The following is a 22,579-nucleotide window of genomic DNA, read 5'->3' on the forward strand; positions in this document are numbered from 1 at the left end:
GGCAGGATGGGAGCTTGATGGTGCGTCCCTTGGTAAGGTACTTGGAGTAGCTTCCGTTCGCCGTGTCGGGTCGCGTGCGATTAGCGAGCAAAAAGTGTCCTCCCTGCTGGGTGAGTGGCCCCTCCCTCCAACCTCCAAGTGTGCCCCTCCGTTGCTTTGAGCTCCCGATTCGGATTAGCGCAGGCTGCTGCACTCTGTCGTTGATTGGCTTGAGAGGCACATCTCCTCCACATAGCGGGGGCTTTTATGGTCAATGATTGGACGGCCTCCAGCGGAAGCGAGGGGCTGTCATTGGTCGTCAATTTAGCAGGAGGGTGTTCCGGTGCTGAAGCTGAGACAGGAGAGAGCGTCCATTGTGGCGATGGTCCTACCTTCCGATCAGGTAGTCTCTAACGGGAAAGAGCTCTTTACACCGCCTTCTTCACTCAAGATCTAGGAAGGCATCTTTGCCCAGGCTTGATTCGACATTCTCGCACAAAACAATCCGAGCAGGAAGACGTCTACCCGGAATGGGTCGCAGCAGTGTGTTCTTCAATGGACACCAACTCAGAAATGGATACCATCTCGCTTTCTCCAACTGGTCGAATTGTGACTGAAATCGGACATCAATCCCTTTTGTCGTTTTCGCAATGCTCTAAGCACAATTCCCAGGATCGAAAACCGAGTCAACAGATCTTCATGCGACCGACATCGCTTGAGTTGCCCAGCAGGAAAAACCATCAATCGCGGTCGCAAGACCCAAGATGTCCTGGCAGAACACTTTTCCGCCTGCCTCCGATTATTTATCTCGACGATGCCGAGCAGCAATGCCCCTCCTCCGCGCGAATGCTACCTCTGCTACACGAATACCCCAACCAAGTCGATAAACAGCACAACGGACGGTGACAGTTCAGCGTCGTTGACCCCTCACCACCGCTGTAATCAACCCTTTATCCCTGCTGCCACTGGCTCGTTGCGCTGCGCGAGGTGCCGTGCCATCATCCCGAACCTACCGACCCTCCCCCAAATTGACCCCGCGTTCGTCATCTGCCCCGCCCACTGCCGAACAGCACCACCGAAGTCGCCGCTGAAGATTCCGGCTTGTTTTTCTCGGCACTCTCCCAAGCCTCACTCCTTTTTGCTCTCTCCTCAAACCACAATTGAGTCCCGGGAATCATAATCGAGGCATTGAGATACAATGGCGACCCCTGGAATGCTCTACGTTACTATGCAGCCGAAGCCTACCCTGGCTGAGGAGCAATTCCACGAGTGGTACAACAACGAGCACGGCCCGACTCGCCTGCGTATTCCCCAAATCTTCACCAACGGCTTGCGGTACCGCGCCAACGACGGCAAGGAGCCAACCTACCTCGCGAGCTACGACGTGACCGACATGTCTCACTTGGAGACACCTACATACACCACGCTCAGAGCAAACAGATCTTCGCGCGAGGCCGAGACCATTGGCCAGGTCGCTGTCACCAGATACTTCTTCGACCTGGTTATCGAGCGCAAGGCCCCCTCTTTCCGCCCCATTGAAGAGCTTTCCGATAAGGAGGCTGAGGGTCTCGAGCTGGTCGCTATCGAGACAAACCTCAACGACGAGGCTGCCGAGGAAGAGTTCAAGAAGTGGTACGAGGAGGAGCACATTGACATGTTGTCAAAGGTCCCCGGGTGGCTGAGGACGAGAGTCTTCAAGATCTCCACCCTTGGCGACGGTGCCGGTGCCAAGTCCACTTTCTTCGTACTCCACGACTACGCCCGCGAGAATGGACTCGGCGGCCCCGAGCACAAGGCCTCCACCGCTACGAAACGCGCCGGCGAGATTGTCAAATACGTCAAGGGCATGAACCGCCGTACCTACTCACTCTTTTACGTTTTCGGCCCCGCGCCCCGCGATCTGAATAACCTCAAGAAGCAATCAGACTCGGTGGCCATCTGGGCGGCACCTGATGGCAAGACCAACACCGTCCCCGGCAAGGACGGATCTATCAGCTCTTACATCACCGCGGAGGATAGCCTTGCTATTCCCTACAGACTCGAGGGCAACCCCGCGGACGATGCCCCTACCGTCGCGTTCTGCAACTCCTTGTTGACCTCGCTGCACATGTGGGATCCTGTCGTCGAGATCTTGAAGGAGAAGCGTCCGGACCTGCGTATCCTGCGTTATGATAGCCGTGGAAGGCACTCCATTCCCAGCCCGCCCGTGCCGGCAACACTGGATTTGCTTGCATCCGACCTTCGCACCGTTCTCGATGCTCTGCGTATTCCCAAGTTGCACGCCTTGATTGGTGTATCAATGGGAGGTGCGACCACGACGAGCTTTTCCCTCAAGTATCCCGAGCGTCTGGAGAAGTTCATCGCTTGTGATTTCAATGCCACATCAAGCGCTGCCAACACCCAGGCGTGGAAGGATCGCATTGCCGTAGCGGAGGAGGATAGTGGAGCTGGCATCGCCAAGCTGGCGCAGCAAACGGTGGGCCGTTGGTTCCATCCTGCGACGATGGAAAAGGAGAGTGTTGTTAAGGCCATGACTGACATGGTAGCCGCCAACGACGTGGCCGGATTCAGGTACAGCTGTCAGGCGCTGTGGGACTACGACCTCACGCCAGCCCTCGGTTCTTGCAAAGTTCCCGGCCTGTTGGTCGTCGGTGATGGCGATGCCAAGGGCGCACTCGTGAAGGCGATGGACGGCTTTAAGGGCACGATCGGTGAGAAGGGCGCAGAGTTGAAGATTGTGCCGAATGCTGGCCACCTTCCCATGTGGGAGAGCCCTGCCGCATTCTGGGAGGCTATCCAGGGATTCCTTTAGAAGATAACATAAGTTTCGCCGAATGAATCCTCGCTATGGCAGCAACGGAAAGTCAGTCGCCAAGAATGTTCTCGGTTTGTCGAATGTCGACAGGTTTGGCCGTCGACCAGAAGGGGGACGTGATGCAATCTCAATCTGCCGTGATACACCGGCCTCGAGCCGAACAAAGATGTTCCCTGAAGTCATGGTCCAGGCAACTCAGACCACACTCACCGCCATCGTCGTCAACTCGGCACATTGAACTGTCGAGGAGCTGTCCGTTCTCAGCAAACATGACTGCCAGGAAGGCTTGACGACGACTGAAGTCTATCCAAAACAGACGCTAACCCCGGAAAGGTCGATGCTGGGGTTGAGATTCGCGGCGCTGGACTGTGTAAGCGACGACAGCCCTGTCAATGCAGGTGGTCCCAGGGATTCCGCGCCGTGACGCCGTCTGCAGCGCTGCAGGAGGTGTGGCCTCCTGTGTCACGGGAGGAGGGGGAGACCCGACGGCCGCAGGATGGCCAGCGCGAGCGGCGGCGGTTCGTTGGTTGGTGCTGATTGTGAATGATTCAATGCTGACTGTTGGCGACCGTTTGTTCGACGGCCATGCAGGCCCGTTTCATCGAAAGTGCCCTCGGACGACGGGTTCTCGACGACGAGATGAATTCGCAGTTGCCAAAGTCTCGGCGCATGAAGAAGAATCGGTCTGGCGGCTGTCGTGTTCATCTCGACTATGAGATCGACGCAAGGAAATGCCCGAAACGAGATCACATATTGCTGGGCGCGCCATGGAAAGGGGAAGAAGAAAATTCAATAAAAACGTGGGCGGCAAATGTGGAGCAATAATCCAGGGGTGAATGGCGCCAGGAACCACACCTTAATCATGAGTTCGGATTCTCTTACGCTTCTGTCCAGCTGTCTGTCTTTGCGCTCGCTGACTGACTGGCTGGCTGTAGAGACAAGAGGGATCATGCATAATTGAGTCCCGGCATCATCACCACCTTCAAATAACGGCACGACATTAACCACAACTCAACGACCAAGGAAAGCCAGGCGCTAACGAGATAGCGACAGCATGGGGGGATATGCATATTCCGTCGGGACCTGGCTCCGAAAATTCAATTCCAATCAATCACGCACAGGCCGGCGGCTCTTGGGTGGAGCACGATGCACACGCACATCTTCTTATGATCTACCTTGCCTTATTAAGGGCGCCATGAGGGGCTGTTTCATGGCCCGCGCTACGTCTGAGATTCCGGTGTGTTGCTGTGCTCTGCTGGAAACGGCAAGTCTGCAAGTCATGAATCCCCACGCGTCCCACGCTTCACGCGACCGACGCTCTATCAGCGACTCTTTCAGACGCTTTGCTGATGCCCAGCCGGGCTCGAGACGCCTTTACGGGATCCCCTGCCGCTGGCCAGGCACCAGTTCTGGGCAAAGCCGTCTTCGCTTGCCAGGGGCATCGCCATCATCAGCCAACAACGCTTGCCAACACCGCCTGCCAACCAGGCCAACGACTCCATCATGACCGTCACCTTCCCTGTGCCGCAGGACCCCGGCTGCGATCCCGGCTGAAGCCCCTGGGCCAGATCAATGATCCTCCTTTCCATGATTTCCATAACGGCTGAGCAACCGGAATCGACCACGACGCTGGAGGCGGCTGGAGCTGGGCGCCACGCCGCAGCCCGGGTGGAACAGTCCATCTCATCTTTGCAAGACCGGTCACCCTTCCAAATCGGAGTACATCCGACGACGTCGATGGTCCCCCGGCCTTGACCGGGTGCCACCCCCCAAAATTCCACCACTCTGGTTTGCATATTGGTGTTTCGGTCTTATGAAGTTTCTTCCATCTCCACCCGTCTCTCCTCCAGAGGCTCCAGGGTGAGCGCGGCTCAGTCGTCGGTGTCTGCGAGTCTATCTTGGCAGCGGCAAAGAGGAAGAGAGAGGTGTTGTGGAAAGGGGTGCCCTTCAGTATGGCCGGTGGGATAAATACAGCGACGACGCCCTCGCTTTTACATCTGCTTTCCTCTTGTTCAGCATCCAACATTGCAAGGTCGCACACACTCTTTGGTTCTTATCACCTTCATTCTTTTCCAATCGTCTAACCGTCAGTTCTTCACTGTGTGAAGCTGGGACATTCTTTTGCAACACTTTACATCCACGAACAAGCTCATTCATTCCACTTCAACCTCCTTTTTCAGGACCCATCCTTCTTTCATCCAAAATGCCTTCCATCAAGAACACCGTCGCCCTTGCTGGCGCTTTCGCCGCTTCCGCTCTTGCCCACGGTACCGTCACCGGCTACGAGATGGACGGCGCCTACGTCCAGGGCTACAAGCTCGACTACTACTACCTCAAGCAGAACGGCGGAACTCCCCCTTCCATCGCCGCCTGGTCCGCTGAGAACCTCGACAACGGCTTCATCGCCCCCGACGCCTACGGCACCGTCGACATCAACTGCCACAAGAACGCCGCTCCCGGTGCCTCCTCCGCCAAGGTCGCTGCCGGCGGCACTGTCGACTTCCAGTGGTCTGCCTGGCCCGAGTCTCACATCGGTCCCGTCCTGACCTACGCCGCCAAGTGCGACGGCGCCTGCACCTCTGCCGACCCCGCCACCCTCAAGTGGGTCAAGATCGATGAGGCCGGTATCGACCTGGACACCCAGGAGTGGGCTGCCACCAAGCTCATCAAGAACAACAACACCTGGACCTCCACCATCCCCTCTGACCTCGCCGCTGGCAACTACGTTCTCCGTCACGAGATCATTGCTATGCACGGTGCTGGCTCTGAGAACGGTGCCCAGAACTACCCCCAGTGCGTCAACGTTGAGATCACTGGCTCTGGTACCTCCAACCCCGAGGGCACCCTCGGCACTGCTCTGTACAAGAGCACCGACGCCGGTATCCTCTTCAACCCCTACACCACCCTCACCAGCTACGAGATCCCCGGCCCTGCTCTGTTCGGCTCCGGCTCCAGCTCTGGCGGCGGCTCTGCCACCCCCACCACCCCCTCCAACGGCACCGCCTCTGCTGTCCCTACCGCTGCTGCTTCCGCTTCCGCTTCTGCTGCTGCTGATGCCGGCTGCGCCAAGAAGCTCCGCCGTCACGCCCGTGACCTCTTCCACGCCCGCCACTAAGCGGAGAATCGCAGCATTCGCGATCTGATGGAGAAGAAGGAAAACACACATCCAAACTTTTGAATGAGCCTTTGTTCGTTTCTCGACCATGTAAATAGATTATACCCGGTGTATATATCGCTGCAAGCACCCACACCTTTTTTAGCCGACCTCCTAGGCGCCCAGCACACCTTTTTTGTTGCTGGGTGCTAACAAGCTTTGCAATGTATCAACTGTTCAGTCAATATCTTCTCTACTTGCCTCTGTGATCGTGACTGTCAATGCTGTAATCGCAATATGCCTCTGTTGGCTACTCTCAGAGTGGGATGTCTTTTGTCTCCATCCACTCCGTGCCTTGTTTTGACTCGACATCGCGTTGAGTTCGTTCCATGGTGTTAATCCGGTGGCTGACTCGAAACTGTGAGACGAACTTGACGTGAGGGCGGGCGTCAGAATGCCGGCGGCATGGATGTGGTGGGTGGTTGCGGTCGACTTTAAGCATTTTTCAGCTCTCTTCCAAGTCATTGGAGTTGGAAAATGTTTCATGAAATAAGTCTGAGCAGCGAACAGAGTTTTTTTGGACGTTGCGTTGAGGAAGGGCGCCCATGTCGGTTGATATACTTGGCGGACGATGTTATGGAGTGGGGCCAGTCTGAGCAGATTTGAGGTCAAAAGAGCAGTCTAAAACGGAACAAACTGCCGCGGGACGATGGGTGCCGCGTGCGCCCACTTGATATTCTCCGTGGGATGCCGAGTTATATTGAGCGGGTAAATCGGCCGATGCGAATGAGTCGAATGAGTTCGATGAACGGATGATGATGGAATATTTTTATGAAGCCGAGTATACGATGGCATCGGGGTTCCAGACATGGACTTGATGGCCCTGTCGCTTGGTGTTTGCGGTTTGTTTGTTTCATCAACCGGCGGTTGGGGGCGGTTGAGGCTTTGGGCTCCAGATGCTTCGACAGCAACCTGATCACTCGAGTTCGGGTCCGTCAACGCTCTCCGCGCACTTTCCATGTGTTAAAAAAGAGCGTTCTAGGTATGATGATGTCCCTGAACTCCCTGCTCCTAAGAGGGGCCAAGGACGCGAATGTGTCGTCAACATTCCCCGCCTTTTCATGGGCCACGAAGCCGACTTTCCGGACACGTCGGATATCCCACCGGAACCTCATGATCTTCGGCACCACGCGTGGGGCTTCATGGGTTGAGACCTCAAGTGATTTCCACTAGGGTCCGACGCGCATTGATCGCCAGATTTGATCCATTGATTTTCAACATTTAATGAGGCGCGAAGTCTAAGTGCTTACGGCTGATGCCTCCGTGAGACGTCTTCTCATGATTTCGAGGCTGTCTCTAAGCTTTTCTGTCCGCAACAGCGAGTCATCCGCCACTTCCTTGAGTTGGCCATGCAGTATATCGCGCTGGTTATTAGACAAGATTGCTTGATGCGGCGATGTGCCCCACCTCGAAGTATCATGGTCTTGCAGGCCGAGAAGACGATCAGCTCTCTCCAAGAGACTGGTGATGATTTGGGTGAAGATGATGCCTTGGAGATGTCCATCACCAATCCAGAAGGACCCGAATTTGAGACCCTCAATTGGCGTCAGGGGATCCACGGCGAGCGATTCGAGTCTTTTGTGGATGTGGAGGGTGATCGACTCAAAGAGGGTGATGATTTGGACGAAGCAGCTTGTGATGACGAGAGCCAAAGGCGGACCTACGGCTTCGGGCGCGGACGTTGCGGTTGACGGACTCATGATGTCCGGCGATGGGAAACCTTCCGACGGAACGATCCAGCCTAGAGCGGTCGGCAGCCCGCCAGAGTTATCCCACGGCAGAGATGGAACAGCGTCTTGGCTTGGCAGGATGGCCAAGTCAACTGCCGTCTGTTTCAATGGCTTGGCCAGAGTCGAAAGAACAGTCACGAAGTCTTGGAAAATGACGAGAGCGAGCTCAGCCAGTGTGACAGAATCAACGCTGAGCACGGAATCGGGGTAGATGAAGGAGCACAGATCCATATGCTGCCGGTGGTTATCGACCTTGGACAGGTGCAAGTGGAGGTCGACGTTGACCTTGGACAGCCTAACGAATGCTTCGTGCTGTATTGTCGCATCCAGCTGTGACAGCGGACGTGCAGCTGTCGCTTGCGAGCCCGTGAAGTGGCCGCCGACGTCAACGGCGAAGTCCGTTTCATCCCATTCAAAGTCGCAAAGAAGGGGGTCAATTTGAACGTCGACACCAACTTCGGCCACCTCCTCTCCAAATCTCGCAGCCACTGACGGCGTGGTCTCCGCGATCGCATTTTCAGCCAACAACAGGTTGTCCCCGCGGAGACCCGCAGCCTCATCCCCATCCCCATCTCCATCTCCTTCGTCCGCCTCCTGCGCTGCCTTACGATCGCAGCCTCGGTCTCGGTCATTCGAAACATTGTTTCCCTGGTTTTTGGCGCGCGAGGGCCGGCCGATCCGCCGTTGCTGGCCGGCGACACAAGGGAACCCCAGTCGCGCGCACCGCGAACAGCGGGCTTCTTCTTCCGTGTCTTGGCGGGAGCATCGAAGCTTTTGTCGGCGACACCTCTCGCACGCTGACCGTTTTTGGTTCGCATGGCGGGCGATGGTCATATTTTTTCTTTCTTTTGTTCTTCCAAGAACAGAGAAGGTGCTTTGCTTTTCTGGGTCAGTGATGAACGTTGTGCACAGTCGTCTGTTGCAAGACGCGAACCGCTCGTAAGACGCATTCGGAGGCTTTCCCTCCTTGCTGTTGGGGGCCGTTCGGAGGCTTTTGGTGGTCAGACGGCGGGGTCATGCGTCGGCTCCGAGCCGGATCCGGGGCGTCCGCACGTCCGGCCGTGGTTCGTTTGGGTCATCCTCGGAATTTAATACACGAGCGGAGAATACTTGAAAACGCGGGCTGTCGCACCGTTCAAAGGCTAACGTGCTCGGCCTCAGCAAACCTTGATGTTGGTGTGGGAGAACGGGCGCCGCGGCTGCGCTCCCGGCAGGCCAATCCGGCAAAGGCGACCCCGCATCCGGCTGCTGTTGATAATGCATGGGATATTAGGATATATGGGTTCTTCTGATCTCATCAGGAACACCTCCTCAACAAGAAATGCGCGCTCCGCCACTCAAGTCGATATCTTCCTCCGACGTCGGGTTATCAGACCCGGTCAACCCTCCCAACCTATCGCGAACCCCCTCGTCGCTCAGTCTCATGGAGACGGACGAGAAGCGTCAACCCAGCTGGAGCCATGAACACGAGCCGGAACTTGAGAAATGGAACGGGACTCGGACGAACACCTTCCGATATGTCGCCACATTGTACAGCTTCATCGTGATGGGCATGAATGATGGAGCCGTCGGTGTAAGATTCCCTCCTAAACGCTTATCCGAGACCATCGCTGATGATATCACAGGCCTTGCTGCCATATGTGGGCTGAACATTTCGTCAAGATGCCGTTGAGCTTTGCTGATCCGGTGACAGATTGAGAGCTACTACGACGTTTCATACACGGTCGTTTCTCTCCTTTTCCTAGCACCATTTGTCGGCTACATCATTGCCGCTCTCACGAACAACTTCATCCATCATCAACTGGGCCAGAGAGGCATTGCGATCATCGGGCCAATAGCCCGAACCATCGGCTTCCTCCCCCTGGCCCTACACCCACCGTACCCAGTCCTGCCGTTCGCCTTGTTGGTGACAGGATATGGCAATGGCCTCGAGGACAGCGGCTGGAACGCCTGGATCGGCAACATGCAGAACTCGAACGAGCTACTCGGGTTCCTCCACGGCGCGTACGGGCTCGGTGCGACCGTTGGTCCCCTCATCGCCTCTGCCATGGTTGCAAGGGCCGACCTGGAGTGGTTCAACTTCTACTACGTCATGACAGCCATGACGGCCCTCACCTTCATCCTCACCTCGACTGCATTCTGGAAAGCCACGGGCAAGGTGCACCGTGAGAAACACTCTTCGTCGACGGACGGCGCCAACCACACGTCGACGGTAGCAGTGATCCGTAAACCGATCACATGGCTTCTCGCGTTCTACCTGCTCGCATACGTGGGCATAGAAGTCGCACTGGGCGGCTGGATCGTGACCTTTATGCTGCGCGTGCGGCACGCCGAGCCGTTCCTCGCCGGCATCACCACGGTGCTGTTCTGGCTCGGTTTGACGCTCGGTCGACTGGTACTGGGCTTCGTCACAGGTCGCGTGGGAGAGAAGCGGGCCATCGCCGTGTACGTCCTCCTGTCTATTGTCCTGCAGCTGCTGTATTGGCTCGTTCCGAACTTTGTCGCATCGGTCATCTTCGTGATGCTGCTCGGTTTCTTCCTCGGCCCGCTGTTCCCAGCAGCCATCGTCGCGGCCGCGAAGCTACTGCCGAGGGATAACCACGTCAGCGTCATCGGGTTTGCTGCAGCATTCGGCGGGGCTGGCGGTGCCATCATTCCGTTTGGCATCGGAGCCATTGCGAACAGCCGAGGAGTTTGGGTGCTTCAGCCCATCGCGTTGTCGGTGCTGATTGTCCTCTTTCTTTTATGGTTGTGTTTTCCGGGCGGTTACCGGAAGGGCGGGTTAGAAGAGGCGAGGAGAAATCGGGAACCCATTGGAAACGATTTTCGGGCTGCTGTGCGTTGGGTTAAGAATCTTGCATCGTGAGAGACGCATAGCATACCATCCTGTCGTTGTCCTCTCTTCTAATAGAACATTTTCGCGGATGACGCCCGTCGGTCCCATGCGATGCAGTCTATGCTATGAAATGTGGCAGGTCATGGCATGCAGCATTAGCAACCAGGAACTTGCATGCTGATGACGAGCGTCGGTGAGATGGGATATTGGTGAGGCAGGCGATGAGATGTAAAGGCGACGTGTGAGGCAGTAAGGTTCTTGTTGGGATTTCCCATATTCACCAAAGAGGCAGGCAAGGCAAGGCAGGTACGGACCTTACCCACCCGTCTGAGTTGTTCCTGCCTAATAAACTACACGTGGCGTGGCGGGTTCGCATTCACTTTGGGCAGTGACAACTCATTCGGGTTCCCGCTTTCCCTTTCCAGTCTGCCGGACTTCATCCAGAACCGAGATGCAACTTCCCGTCCGCAACGTCGGGTCGAGGTTCACAAGGTGCCGTTGACCTCTTACCTTCCTTTCATTTCCGCTCACCTCCTTGAGGTTCCTTCCTTACGGAGTCATCGAAGCAACCACAAAGCAGAGTCATTCACCGAGGTCAAGACCGAGATCTGGACCTGCATCACTGACGTTCGCTTTCCGGCCCGGCTCCCGACTACATCTTCCACGTCTGCCAACACCATTATTGTATCGCTCCATAAAGTCTTTCGCTGATTACCCAAAAGATTAATCGAGTCACGGAAGCGTCCAGCATGGCATTCGCTCTCAAGTTCGACATTCCGCTTTCTGTCCGCTCGTTCGCTCCGTTTCCCAAACTCCCCACCGAGATTCGACAGCAAATTTGGGAGCATGCCATCTTTGAGCCTGGAATGCAATACCTCCGCATCGATACGAAAGCCCGCTCTTTTGTATCCCACGGGTCCGTCGCCCTTGGCCCCCCGGACAGCGATGACGAGGATGACGACGTTCTACCCGACTTTTCCCAGGAGAGACGCCATGGCCCCCTTGTACCAGCAGCGTTGAAGCCTCGATTCGCGGCGCCTCGAGCCAACCTGTCCAACCACGTCTCCGTCAACCAAATTATGGCCACTCTTTCTGTCACCTGCTCCGAGGCAAGGTCCGTGGTTCAGCGTCTGGCCAGCCATCCAAGAACTCTGAAGCTTGATGACGGCCGTGTGGTATCTCTGGGTGCCGCAGACGATGTAGTTTTGTTGGAATACATTCCGTTGAAGTCAATGGGAGCCGGCTGTCGCTTGGCTCTGAATATCAGCTGCGACCAGCTCGCCAACATCCGTCGAGTCGCCGTCCAGTACTGTCCTCAGTGGGAAGGCGCGACATCAGGCTACTACTGTCGACTATGCGGGGAACATCACTTTGGCAGCCGTAAGAGAACGTATCCCCTTCACCTGTACGAATTCCTGGCTCGACACCTTCCAAATCTCGAGGCTTTCTACTTCGTTGACTACATGATCCTGCGGAAACCTCGACCGGAGGACGATGACGACTTCGATATCCCCATGGCTGATTGCGACGACCCTCAATCGTGCCCGCGCGAGAGTGCCAGCAAAAGTAAGGAAGCCTACCAGGTTATCTGAGGCAAGTTGCTGACGAGTCTGTCTTTGTAGGCACAGGCAGATTGAAGGCTGTTGATGACGGGTCACCTCGAAGGTACAAGAGCGCGCGTCACCTGTTTGAGGAAGTGGACGAGGATGACTGGGTTGTCAGGGATAAGGTTCTCGATACGCTGTCCTGGGTCCGTAAGAGATTCAACCAGTACGCCACACAAAGCAAGTTCAGCAAGCACAAACATCCCAGCAAGGTCCGCTTCGGCGTCTTAGCTTGTGAATGGATCAAGAACAAGGAGGAAAATTTGATCTATTCGACCACACGAACGGCGCAGAACAAAAGACGAAAGATATCGGAGCCGACCGAAGCGAGCCGCAGTCGACCACCCCGAGGGACTCTCTCGACACAACATACAGGAGGGCGACAGCTTGCAGCGAACTTGCCTGTGCCCCTTCCTGTGCCTATGCCCACGGAAGCAAGCTTCGTGTTCGGACAGATGATGGATTTTGATTTCAGTTTCGGTGTTCATCCTCAATAGCCTGTGGGAAGTGCTGGACGAATAAGAGGTGGCCACGATGGCAGGCGCGCTTTGAGGAGGAGACGAGTGGAGGCAGCTTCTCCTTATTGCCCTACAGTACAAAATCCATAGCGAACCATCGATATTGATGGCATTCCCGACCCCCTAGATACCAACACAGTAGTAATGATAATACATGATGAGCACTTGGATCTTAGGGCGCATACTGCAGTGGTGTGGCCAAGACAGCGTGCTTGATTCCTAGAGGTACGGGGCAGTGCAGAGCCGGTGGCAGCGGAGGATTTCCGTGACGTCATCAGCTGAAAGACATTGGTTGCATCATAATCTTCAGAATCATCGCTCGTCGTTTGGTTGCCTTGCCTTGCCTTGCCAGAACAGGCTGCGACAAAACTCCATGGGAAAGGGAAGTCATACGACAAAAGGTGAAAGGACTGCACATCTCGGACAGCCCAGGGACTTAAAGACCGGCCTAGATTGCGCTGTTCGGTCGATCCCAGGGCTTGGAGGCGAGGCATCCGACAGATTGGGATTGGCGCCCTCTGCCCTGATTTTGAAAGCAGATTTCGGGGTGCCATGCGCCCGCTAAGCACCCCTGCACACCCCCAAATGCTCTTCTCAGGGTCCATCCACGACTGAACCGGATGGTAGATTGGCGACTTTTGATCATGGGAATTTTGTCAATCCCCGATTTCTCGAGTGCGCGATTTCGAAAGCCTTCTTCGTCGGAAAACGAACTGGATGGCTGGTCCTTTTCTGGAATAGGCATCGTGTCAGGAGCCCAATTCCGCGATCCAATGCACGGCGCTGGCAATATCTCCCCAGTAGCAGCAACATCACCGTCGCAAACCCCTTTGGCTTAGCATGGAGCTACATCTGTTTTCTCATGGCCATGAGAAGCAACACTCAGTTGAAGAAAATCGAGCAGCATACGTCATTGCTCAACAAGCCGTATGTTCCACGAAATCATCGGACCCGAAGGCGCAAGGCAGTGAGATCAACCAACCATCAACAGCCAATGGCTGCCGTGTCGGCGCAGGGGGGGCTGATGCCCAGGGTCCAGCCCCCAGTCTGGACCCTTTTTCTCCAGGACCCTTCCATCCAATTCAGACCACCTTTTGGTTGCCTTACTGCTTCGTTGCGACACTGAAGTCCTCCTCTTGCCGGACACAGCTCCGGATTTAATTGAGAGATCTCCGTGACGTCAGCGTTCCCATTCTGCACGTTGCTTGGCGATTACGAGAGAAAGGCCTGGACGGGTCTTTTTACACATTGCAAGCCGGATCCCGCTGCGGTGTGGTGTCTCATCTGCAGCGAGCCGGAGCTTGGTCCGCAGACACGCCGTTGTGGTTCCTCCATTAGGACGTGAGCGCAAGGGGCCGAGTCAGCTGTTGCAGTAACACTGCAGACCATTCATGGCATTCTCAGATTCCCTACCCCAGACAATCAAAATCGAAAAGTCCAGACCACAAGGGAGGGTGTAGATCTTTGTGAGATTCCCGGAGTTGTAGGGGCGGGTGACTGCTGAGTCCACGCTGTCGACGCCTCGCAGACTCAATTGAAGGGGCCGTGAAGCGAGTTCTTGTTGTCTGAGATAGGCCGCGACCCGTTCAACGGCTGTTCAAAGTGGAAGATTGCCTTGCCGGAGATCGTTGACATGGAGCCCGGCGCACGCAACGGCCTAGAACACGGCATCACGTCACTTGCTGAGAAAGCCACGATGTTCATCCCCCACGCCAACTCTGGCGGTGGTTGTCGATGGCAGGAGGCGTACCTTTAGCGCAAGGCTCCCTCCAAGTCCTCGGGTTTGGCTTTCTACCCACCATGAACAGCAGGTCCATCTATGCCTCTCTCGTCCGGGTGCGATGCTGATGACGTTTAAATACACCAACCCATCCTCTTTGGCTCGATCGTCGCGAACGATGGAGTTCAAGCTCATCGTGCATCTTCTTCAGTAAGTATCGCGAACGCCCTTGACATTACGGTGCTGGATCCTCCCTTGTCTTCCCTCCAGCTCGGTGCACGACAACCGGAACACTGTGAAGGTATTGAACCGGAAGACCCACTGTTCCCGGGGTCCACTCATTGGATGCCGCCGGCACCGCCCAGACGAACCACTGCTTCCCCCGAGCCCTACCCGAACAGGGTATGAAGCCATCAGCATGCCCACCTCATCAACAGCTGCAGTCTGCGGCTTCAATCAAAGGTTTGTACATCGCCACCTGTAGACAATGTTTGAGAGCGATTAGCTAACACTTGCCCCACAGGTCCGTTGAAGAACAGCCAACATCCCCGCCGCTCACTCCGACACGGCCGGAGGAACGCCCCGCAATTCCCGTCATGTCGGATCCGGCGTACTCCATCGGTCGGTTCTTGGGCTCACCAGCCTCACAGCAGCATGCTAGGTCACCGCTTTCCCAAGTGGCTACATCACCCACCACAACAGACGATGCCGAAAAAGCTGGTCGCGTCCGCATGGCGGGTATCCTGGCAGGAATTGGATTTCCAGCGTCGGATTGACAGATAATGAGGCGAAAGATGGTGCGCATCGAATGGGAAATCACACATCTGCATCTGCACGTGGTCTTGATTGCTTACCATAGAAATACATCACTTACTTTGGCAAACCTTCCGCAGTGCGCATGATGTACTGCATCATCTGCCTCGTCCTTCGCAGACGCGAGCTCGTGACGTCAATATGCTCTCATGTGCTTCGCTGCGTGAGGTGCTGCTCGAGAGGCGAGAGGCGAGACTGGATGATTCTTGGTCAGCAGCGGCGACGAAGCCTTGCCTTTGCATATCGGTCTTGGCCCCCTGGGAGTGATGTGGGAGAGGAGAAGAGAAGATCTCAGCGTGATGCGCACCTCAACGAAGACACTGGGGTCCTGCCGTCATACTCATAAGACGATGTACACGAATTGCTTTCAGCAGAACGGCTGACTTGATCATGTGCAGAACAAGATGAGCAGAAAATGGCAAATAATTCCTCAGTTACACGGCACCCAGCCCCATCAAAACCCGGAGGCAAATCACCGGACCTCTCCTCCTACGCTCCGGAAATACGCCGTGCACTACAAAGTCGCAATGACATTCTTCTTGGGGAACCGGTAATAGGCAGGTGATGCTAAAACTGCAGAAGCAACAGCACGGGCTGCCCTGACATGTTTCGACGCCGTGCAATCTCGGCGCGCAGACCGAGCCACACCTTTCCCCCTCCTCGTTCCCCTGGCAGGATTTGCCGCTAGAGGTTGGCCTCCCGGAGACGGTTGGTTGGGGGCACGGGCCGCTAGTTCGCGCGTTTTCTTTCGATGAGAGAGAAGACGATCTCATCGCTGTCGGATGTGAAGAGTTCCTGCAGAAAGTGCGTCAAGACCTGTTTTTTCTTGGCACTCTGGAGGTTTGGCCGGATGTTTCCTTGTCTTCATCCCTAGTCTTGTGGCCCTGAGATGCACATGGTGCATGGTCCAACTCTGAGCGCGCCGAGCTCTTTCTGCTGCTGCTGCTGTTCTGTTTCTGCAACCCCGTTGGTGAGGCACCATAGCGAACAGGAAAACAGCTCGCTTTCTCATAACACAAACGAGAGGCCCAAGAAACACACTTCTCGGCTTAACACATCCCTGTCGCCCCTCTCTGGTTCAAACGCGGGGTACAGCTTGCAGAGACACAATGCTTGGATTTCGGTTGATGTTTTGTGCTGCACAACGTCCTCCTGCATAAGCTCCTGTTTGGGGCTTTTAACCCTCACGAGCATGCACATCATGACATGCTCAGCCACAGCTTGCGAAGCATCTGCAGATATTGATGCGGACTCAGGGTTTGGATCGCCTGGCAGGCTTCACTGCAAGGCGGAAGAACCAGGCGCGTGGGAATGACTTTCGACCCCTTGCATCGTTGTCCGCAATCCTGGTCGCGAGAGTTGAGATGGCTGGAAGCTTGGGGCAGAAGGGATTTACCCGTCGACAAGGTACGTGATGGTTGGACCTTGGACGAACTCGCCATCAATGCCGTTAATGCATGCCTGCCCCTGGCCCCAGCTTTCAAATATTTTAGTACTCACGGCATGAACCCGTCTTTCGGAGACTGCAACTTTGCCCATGTGTCCGATGAGAACACGATGGCGGGATCCAAATAACATTGAGAGGTCTTCAGCTAAGAAGCTGCTCGGTCTCTTGATAACCGAGGTGGACGGACGAGAGAACTAGATCCCGGCCAGGGTCTTGGCTGGTCGAATTATCACGGCTAAACCGAGGTCTTGACAAATTGGTGGCGCCGGGCTAGAACTTGAATCGAAGCTTCTTGGGGGTTGGTCCATTGAGGGTGGCGTTCACGACGGACGCTACTAATTAAGAGTTGCCTAGGCAATCATCCGCCATGTTTCTCCGTGGCCAAGACTTAGTCTTAGTCTCAGCGGGAAGCTTGGAGAACACGAGAAGTCCCAACTCTTATTCTGCGATCACGATTCAAAAAAGAGATATGATGATTACTCAGTCAAAGGATGCAGTTCCTGTGGCCTTGCGGCTTTGCGGTGACTCACGGGTCTGTCTCCGGGCAGGTGTTGCCACAATTCGCAATGCCAAGTGAGTAATTGAGCCACACTGAAATGCGTAGCACAGACTGTTGTTGTTTCCTAGGGCCATTCGAGGCTCGGGCTAGCTCGGGACAGTTAGTCGTCTTGAATCATGCTACGCCTCAACGGGTGCCACAGATCTGGAGAAAGCTCCTTGAATCACCAAATCAGCAACGGTAAGCCGGCAACTCGGTGTGACACAGGTCGTGAAGTGGTCAATATCTGCATGGCACAGAAGCAGATTCAACGGATGAATTGGGGAAACGCAGTGCAGTGTTGAGGAGAGAGCAGACCGCAATATGGTCCTCGCGCGCACGGCCCGGTGCTACGGCGGCATGTGAAACTCGACAGCGGCTTACTACGGGGAGATCGTCGGGACAATGGGGAGGCTTGAGAGCCGCAGCGCGGATGTCCAGACTGAACCTGGTGGTTGGAACTAAGCCGAGCTGCGGAGGGAAGGGGGAAGTGGGCAAGTGGACGTCCTACAGTCAGCGCCATGCGCATCTGAGGCTCTGAGCTTAGCAGGGTAATGCCGAGGGCGGGCGGTGGCCCAAACCTCGCTCCTACAACAGACCGAAGCTCCGGAGGGAGTAAGAGAGAGCGGCCCTGGAGAGAGTTGAGCGCTGGCAGCTGTCCCTCGTCATTTCCCGCAACCTTGTAGCGATAAAGTATGCTCTAGGGGCAGGATGCGGAACTAGACGTGGCCAAGGCCACCCACGTACTCCGTGCCTGTTGGTCGGATACCTTCTCCAGGGTAACGGAGCATTGCTCAACCCTTGAATTATCTTGATCCCTTTTTACCAAGGAGGATTTCAACATGGACCTCAGACGGTCACCCTCAAGATGAAGACCAAACAATCAGTCCCAGCACCATGCCGTGGTAGGCCTCTGGACGAGCAGGACAGGACTGGGATCAGGGCAATGCGCCGCAGAATCTCTTCTGCTAAACCACGCCGTGCGTTGATTCTCCCTCTCCCTGCATGGTACCTCGCTCTCCCAGAAATGGCTGGCGAAGACCCTCAAGTCCCTTAGCTTAGAGGACTCAAGATAGACTACCGGGCCACGCTAACAACAAGGTTTGAGCAAAGGCACTAGTCCATGTCGGTTCACGTGGAGAACAGAGGCGACAGACACGGTTGACAAGCGAGAAAGACGTTTCACGATGCTATGCTTCGACAAGACGCTGCCTACAGCTGCAGATGCTCTTGGGCCGTCCTGTGCTGCACTGCGCCCTGCGCCTAGAACGCTGCAAAAGGTACTTCTCTGCCCCAGGAACGAGACACTATGCTCCTCTTTTGGCTGAACACTTCGGGTTCCCGATAGCGTCAATGACTTCTCGGTCTGAGGCTTGGACAGCTCGGGGCCTCTGCCATGCAGCTTGGCTACGCCCACCACCACAGCCCTGCCTGTGACCGGAGAACCTCTGTCTGCTTCCTTCCCCCATCAGTGCCACTCTTCGTCTTGTCATGGCACAAGCTGCCGGCTGTTTCGACGCCTAGGGGCCTCCCGTGTGATGCCGAAGCGGATCTCCGGCCCTGCAGTGTGGGAAGAGGAGGAGCAGAAGGAGCACCGTTCACGCAGGGCATGAACTGTTGACACCCAGAACATAAATATCCTATCACGATCCCGTCTCTACCCATCTTCTCTCTCACCTCATCACGCACCATCAGCTTCACTTCGCCTTCGACAGCTAGTCTCTCGCCCTTTACAACTCTTAGCAGCCTCGGCTCATTTCAACGCTCGCTCAGCATTTCCAACTTGTTCAACACCCTTCACCTCAACAACAACCCCCCAACCTTCAAAATGCAGGCCAAGATCGTCGCCCTCTCCGCCATTGCCGCGGTTGTCAACGCTGACCTCCGCCTCAACACCAACGACATCCCCTCCGACTGCACTGCCATCTGCCGCCCCATCCGCGACCTTGGCAACATCTGCACTGTCAACTTCATCCCCGGCCAGACCAACAACAACAGCGACCAGCTTCAGGATGAGCTCGACGCCCAGTGCGTCTGCACCAACAGCTCTTTCGATGTCAAGAACCTGGCTGCTCAGTGCTCTTCTTGCATGAACCAGAAGGTTGCCAGCGACCAGCAGCGCAGCCTTGAGGGTGAGCATTTTGAACATCTTCGCAAGCTTGTACACATATACTGACTCTTTCCATCACAGGTATCAACTCCATCATGAGCCAGTGCGGCTTCCAGTCCACTTCCTACGCCTCCTCCGCTACCTCTTCCGCCAACACCGTCATTGTCTTGGCCACCCGCCTGACTGCCAGCTCTCAGCTGACCACCACCATCGGCGGCGGTGCCACTCCCGCTCCTACCTCCGAGCGCTCCCGCACCTCCGAGGCTCGCACCACCACCTTCCTCACCTCCAACGGTGGCGGCTTCCCTTCCATCGCCACCTCCACCATCGGCGGTGGCCGCGAGACTGGCTCCCCCAACGCCGCTGCTGGCGTCGTTGCCCCCGGCAGCAACAGCGTCCTCGGCGCTGCTGGCCTTGCCGTTGCTGGCGCCTTCGCCCTCGGCGCTTTCATGCTCTAAACGCCTTGCCTGGCTGGGTCTTTGCCTACAAAGCGGTATACAATACACATATGCATGATTGGATGACTTGTTAAGATAGTGCGCTGCGATACACCGGGTAAAAGTGGAGGATAATGGTAGTCTGATTTAGTCTTATGATGTTACGGTTGATGCTTTGGAGTATTGAGGAAAGCGTCACTCCCTTGGTAGTTGGATCTGGCCTGTGTGGAAACATCTCTATACCGTTTAGGGAAGATTGCTATTGGATAGACGCCTTAATCAAACTGGTTTTGACTTATAAACACTTGCCTCCTGATTGATATGTGACTGAAATTTCATAAGTGATTTGCGAAAGTTATCTCATAGGTGATTGGCAAAAGCCATCTAGGCTAGGGATTCCTCCTCAAGGATTGTATGGATTAGTCCTTTCTTCCCACATGGAGGGCCGCGACAACATCTGACCCGGTCTCTACATCCTGCTTATGACTGCTGACGTGTGCATCCACCCGTGACAAGTCCATCTTTTGAAATTTTCGCAAAGGAACTTCCATTTCAAACAGCGTATCAATTTCCTCAAGCGTCCGGCCCTTGCACTCCGGGACGCACAAATAGACAAACACCAGAGACAGAAAACCGATACTGCCGAAGATCAGACCGACCTTTGACCCAAGGTTTGCATATGGTGCGTTCAGAAGATATGGCAGCGTAAACGCGATGGTGAACTGCATTACAATGTTGACCACGCTGGCGGTGCGATACGTGATATCACGAAGACGCATGCTCGGAATCTCGGCAGATAGGACGTGCGAAGTGGGCGCCCATCCCAGGGTGAAGCCAGTGGTCATGACAATCATCATGGCGACGATGGCAGACTTGACGGGAACGCTCGGGTTTTGGGTGAGTCCGAGACCACCCATGGCGAACAGACCGGCCGTCTGAATCGATCCGCCGAAGAAGATGACATTCCTGCGATGTTGGTGTCCGCGTCAGCCAATCGGTCTTGCAACTATCTGGGAGAATCCTTGCGGGGCGCAGCAGATGAGAGCACAAACTTACCTCCGTCCCATCTTGTCCAGCAAGACCATTGCGCACAGGCACATGAAGATGTTGATGATTGATGTAATGATCGTTACGGTGAAGGGGTTGATGAAGCCGAGTTGTTTGACAAAGATGGCGCCGTATACGCTGGCGAAGATGGAGCCTGTTGCCTGCATGAAGAAGTTGACGCCGATGACGGACATGGTGCGCTTGGTCATTTGCTTTCCATGGAACATGTCCTTGAATTTGCCCTTCTCGACTTCTCTGTCTATCCCGGCGCGAATGTGGGCCATTTCAGCGGCGATCTCGTCTTCGGTAAACTTGCCTTCGCGGAGGCGAGTGAGGGCGATGAGGGCTTCTTCGTTTCGACCTTGCATAGCAAGCCATCTGGGAGACTGGAGACGAGTAAGGTCAGCATTCCACTGGCTGCGAGACTCTAAAACGGGGGGTGGGGGCACACACCTCTGGGACGAACCAAATGCCAGCTATCACTATCAGCGGCACCAGATAGAAGAGTCCATATGGGATCAGGTACGCGGCCGACGAGTTCAGACTACCCACTCCCCGCGCAACAACATTGACGACCAAGCCCCCAACCTATCCACGTCAGTATTGTGTCCGTTCAATTTTGAGAACGAATACGTACTGCAAGACTTAGTTGGTATGTCCCGACGACAAACCCGCGGGCGCACTGGGGTGTGATCTCGGATTGGTAGATGGGTACCACGGCTAGCTCCATTCCGATGTAGATGTATGCCAGGATGCGAGCTGCCAGTATCTGATCTCGGCTCTTGGACGTCATGATGACCGTTGTCGCGATGCAAGACCATACGCTCATGGAGAACATGCACATGCGTCTGCCGAACCGTTTGCTTACGGAGCTTCCGATCAAGATGCCTATCAACATCCAGTGTCAATCTCAGCTTTGCCCCACACAGCCGCCAAATTCTCATACCTATCCCAAACCCAATGTAGGGCAAGCCTGCAAAGAGTGAGAGCCACCAGCTTTCCAGGTAGTACACCTTCTTCTGAGGGTTGTACCACCCAAACTGGCGTTCAAAGGCGTCCATGGCTTGGGTAGAGTTGAAGCCCTGTTGGTCGAAGCCGAAGTTGAACTGAGACACCGCGATCAACATGACCGTGGTGAACAATGACCTGTTGAAGGTCTTTCTCAACTTCAGATGGCCAAACATGATGAATGATTTTGCCGGAGAGATTGTCGTTGTCCAGCCCGGCTCAACTGCCTTACTCTCCGCGAGGAGTCGACCGAGCCGATTTTATACTGATCATCCCGCAGAGCTGGCATCTTACAACTTTCCGGGTTGCAATTGCGCCATAACGACTTCGATTGACGATTTGCCGGCCTCGAAGTCGAGAAAGTTGGATGCCGGAGAAGTTGACCCAGCATCAACGTGCGAAGTTGCGACTCGAGATGCCAAGCGAGCTGCCCTCGTGATGGGTCCGCGCCTCCACTAGTGTCAGGAGGAGGTCCTGGACTAAACCGAAATCGACATAGTGTCCGTGTCTCAGGGACATTTCTCCCCGTCCTTCCCCGTTGACACTGCCCGCCAGGAACGGGCAATGCTCAACCTTTGTCGAAGAATGATGGTTTACGCTTGCGGACAGTCAAAGAACACATTCGAATTTTCTATGGAGTAAGACATTCATCTGGGGACATTTCATTGGCAAGTTTGCGAGATTTGTGCTGGGCAAGACATGTTGTCTTTGATTTTCCCAGGGCCCCTAGGACGATGCTGATTGTCTGAATGTTGAATATGTGAAAGGCTTCTGAGCCACCCAAAGGTACGTCTCGACGGCATCTCAAGGGCAAACACAAGGA

At 55.3% G+C, this 22,579-nt stretch overlaps 8 protein-coding genes across 8 annotated transcripts; 6 read left to right on the forward strand and 2 right to left on the reverse strand.

The window, feature by feature from the left end:
* Nucleotides 1–1,177: 1,177 nt before the first annotated feature.
* On the forward strand, nucleotides 1,178–2,791 carry catD-1 (3-oxoadipate enol-lactonase 2; the record flags this gene model as incomplete). The annotated part of the gene is made up of 1 exon (XM_032034960.1): nucleotides 1,178–2,791. One exon carries the CDS (start codon nucleotides 1,178–1,180, stop codon nucleotides 2,789–2,791), a length of 1,614 nt encoding a protein of 537 aa, XP_031886095.1.
* A 2,206-nt stretch (nucleotides 2,792–4,997) lies between these two features.
* Nucleotides 4,998–5,909, forward strand: cel61b-1 (Endoglucanase-7; the record flags this gene model as incomplete). Its single annotated transcript, XM_032034959.1, has 1 exon — nucleotides 4,998–5,909. The coding sequence occupies one exon, from the start codon at nucleotides 4,998–5,000 to the stop codon at nucleotides 5,907–5,909; it is 912 nt and encodes a 303-aa protein (XP_031886097.1).
* A 1,277-nt stretch (nucleotides 5,910–7,186) lies between these two features.
* Nucleotides 7,187–8,496, reverse strand: CGGC5_v008721 (uncharacterized protein; the record flags this gene model as incomplete). The annotated part of the gene is made up of 2 exons (XM_032034958.1): nucleotides 7,187–8,233; nucleotides 8,287–8,496. 2 exons carry the CDS (start codon nucleotides 8,494–8,496, stop codon nucleotides 7,187–7,189), a joined length of 1,257 nt encoding a protein of 418 aa, XP_031886131.1.
* Nucleotides 8,497–8,999: 503 nt separating this feature from the next.
* CGGC5_v008722 (Bypass of stop codon protein 6) lies at nucleotides 9,000–10,544 on the forward strand (the record flags this gene model as incomplete). The annotated part of the gene is made up of 3 exons (XM_032034957.1): nucleotides 9,000–9,251; nucleotides 9,304–9,318; nucleotides 9,372–10,544. The coding sequence occupies 3 exons, from the start codon at nucleotides 9,000–9,002 to the stop codon at nucleotides 10,542–10,544; spliced, it is 1,440 nt and encodes a 479-aa protein (XP_031886092.1).
* Nucleotides 10,545–11,263: 719 nt separating this feature from the next.
* On the forward strand, nucleotides 11,264–12,615 carry CGGC5_v008723 (uncharacterized protein; the record flags this gene model as incomplete). The annotated part of the gene is made up of 2 exons (XM_032034956.1): nucleotides 11,264–12,080; nucleotides 12,137–12,615. 2 exons carry the CDS (start codon nucleotides 11,264–11,266, stop codon nucleotides 12,613–12,615), a joined length of 1,296 nt encoding a protein of 431 aa, XP_031886091.1.
* A 2,159-nt stretch (nucleotides 12,616–14,774) lies between these two features.
* Nucleotides 14,775–15,132, forward strand: CGGC5_v008724 (uncharacterized protein; the record flags this gene model as incomplete). Its single annotated transcript, XM_032034955.1, has 2 exons — nucleotides 14,775–14,818; nucleotides 14,880–15,132. 2 exons carry the CDS (start codon nucleotides 14,775–14,777, stop codon nucleotides 15,130–15,132), a joined length of 297 nt encoding a protein of 98 aa, XP_031886094.1.
* Nucleotides 15,133–18,982: 3,850 nt separating this feature from the next.
* CGGC5_v008725 (Protein CAP22) lies at nucleotides 18,983–19,722 on the forward strand (the record flags this gene model as incomplete). The annotated part of the gene is made up of 2 exons (XM_032034954.1): nucleotides 18,983–19,286; nucleotides 19,346–19,722. The coding sequence occupies 2 exons, from the start codon at nucleotides 18,983–18,985 to the stop codon at nucleotides 19,720–19,722; spliced, it is 681 nt and encodes a 226-aa protein (XP_031886093.1).
* A 398-nt stretch (nucleotides 19,723–20,120) lies between these two features.
* ght2-1 (High-affinity glucose transporter ght2) lies at nucleotides 20,121–21,932 on the reverse strand (the record flags this gene model as incomplete). The annotated part of the gene is made up of 5 exons (XM_032034952.1): nucleotides 20,121–20,667; nucleotides 20,758–21,134; nucleotides 21,202–21,336; nucleotides 21,386–21,636; nucleotides 21,695–21,932. The coding sequence occupies 5 exons, from the start codon at nucleotides 21,930–21,932 to the stop codon at nucleotides 20,121–20,123; spliced, it is 1,548 nt and encodes a 515-aa protein (XP_031886073.1).
* Between the last annotated feature and the right edge of the window lie 647 nt (nucleotides 21,933–22,579).

Source organism: Colletotrichum fructicola, assembly GCF_000319635.2.
Source record: "Colletotrichum fructicola Nara gc5 chromosome Unknown KSG_Nara_v1_contig05, whole genome shotgun sequence".
Lineage (NCBI taxonomy): Eukaryota > Fungi > Ascomycota > Sordariomycetes > Glomerellales > Glomerellaceae > Colletotrichum > Colletotrichum fructicola.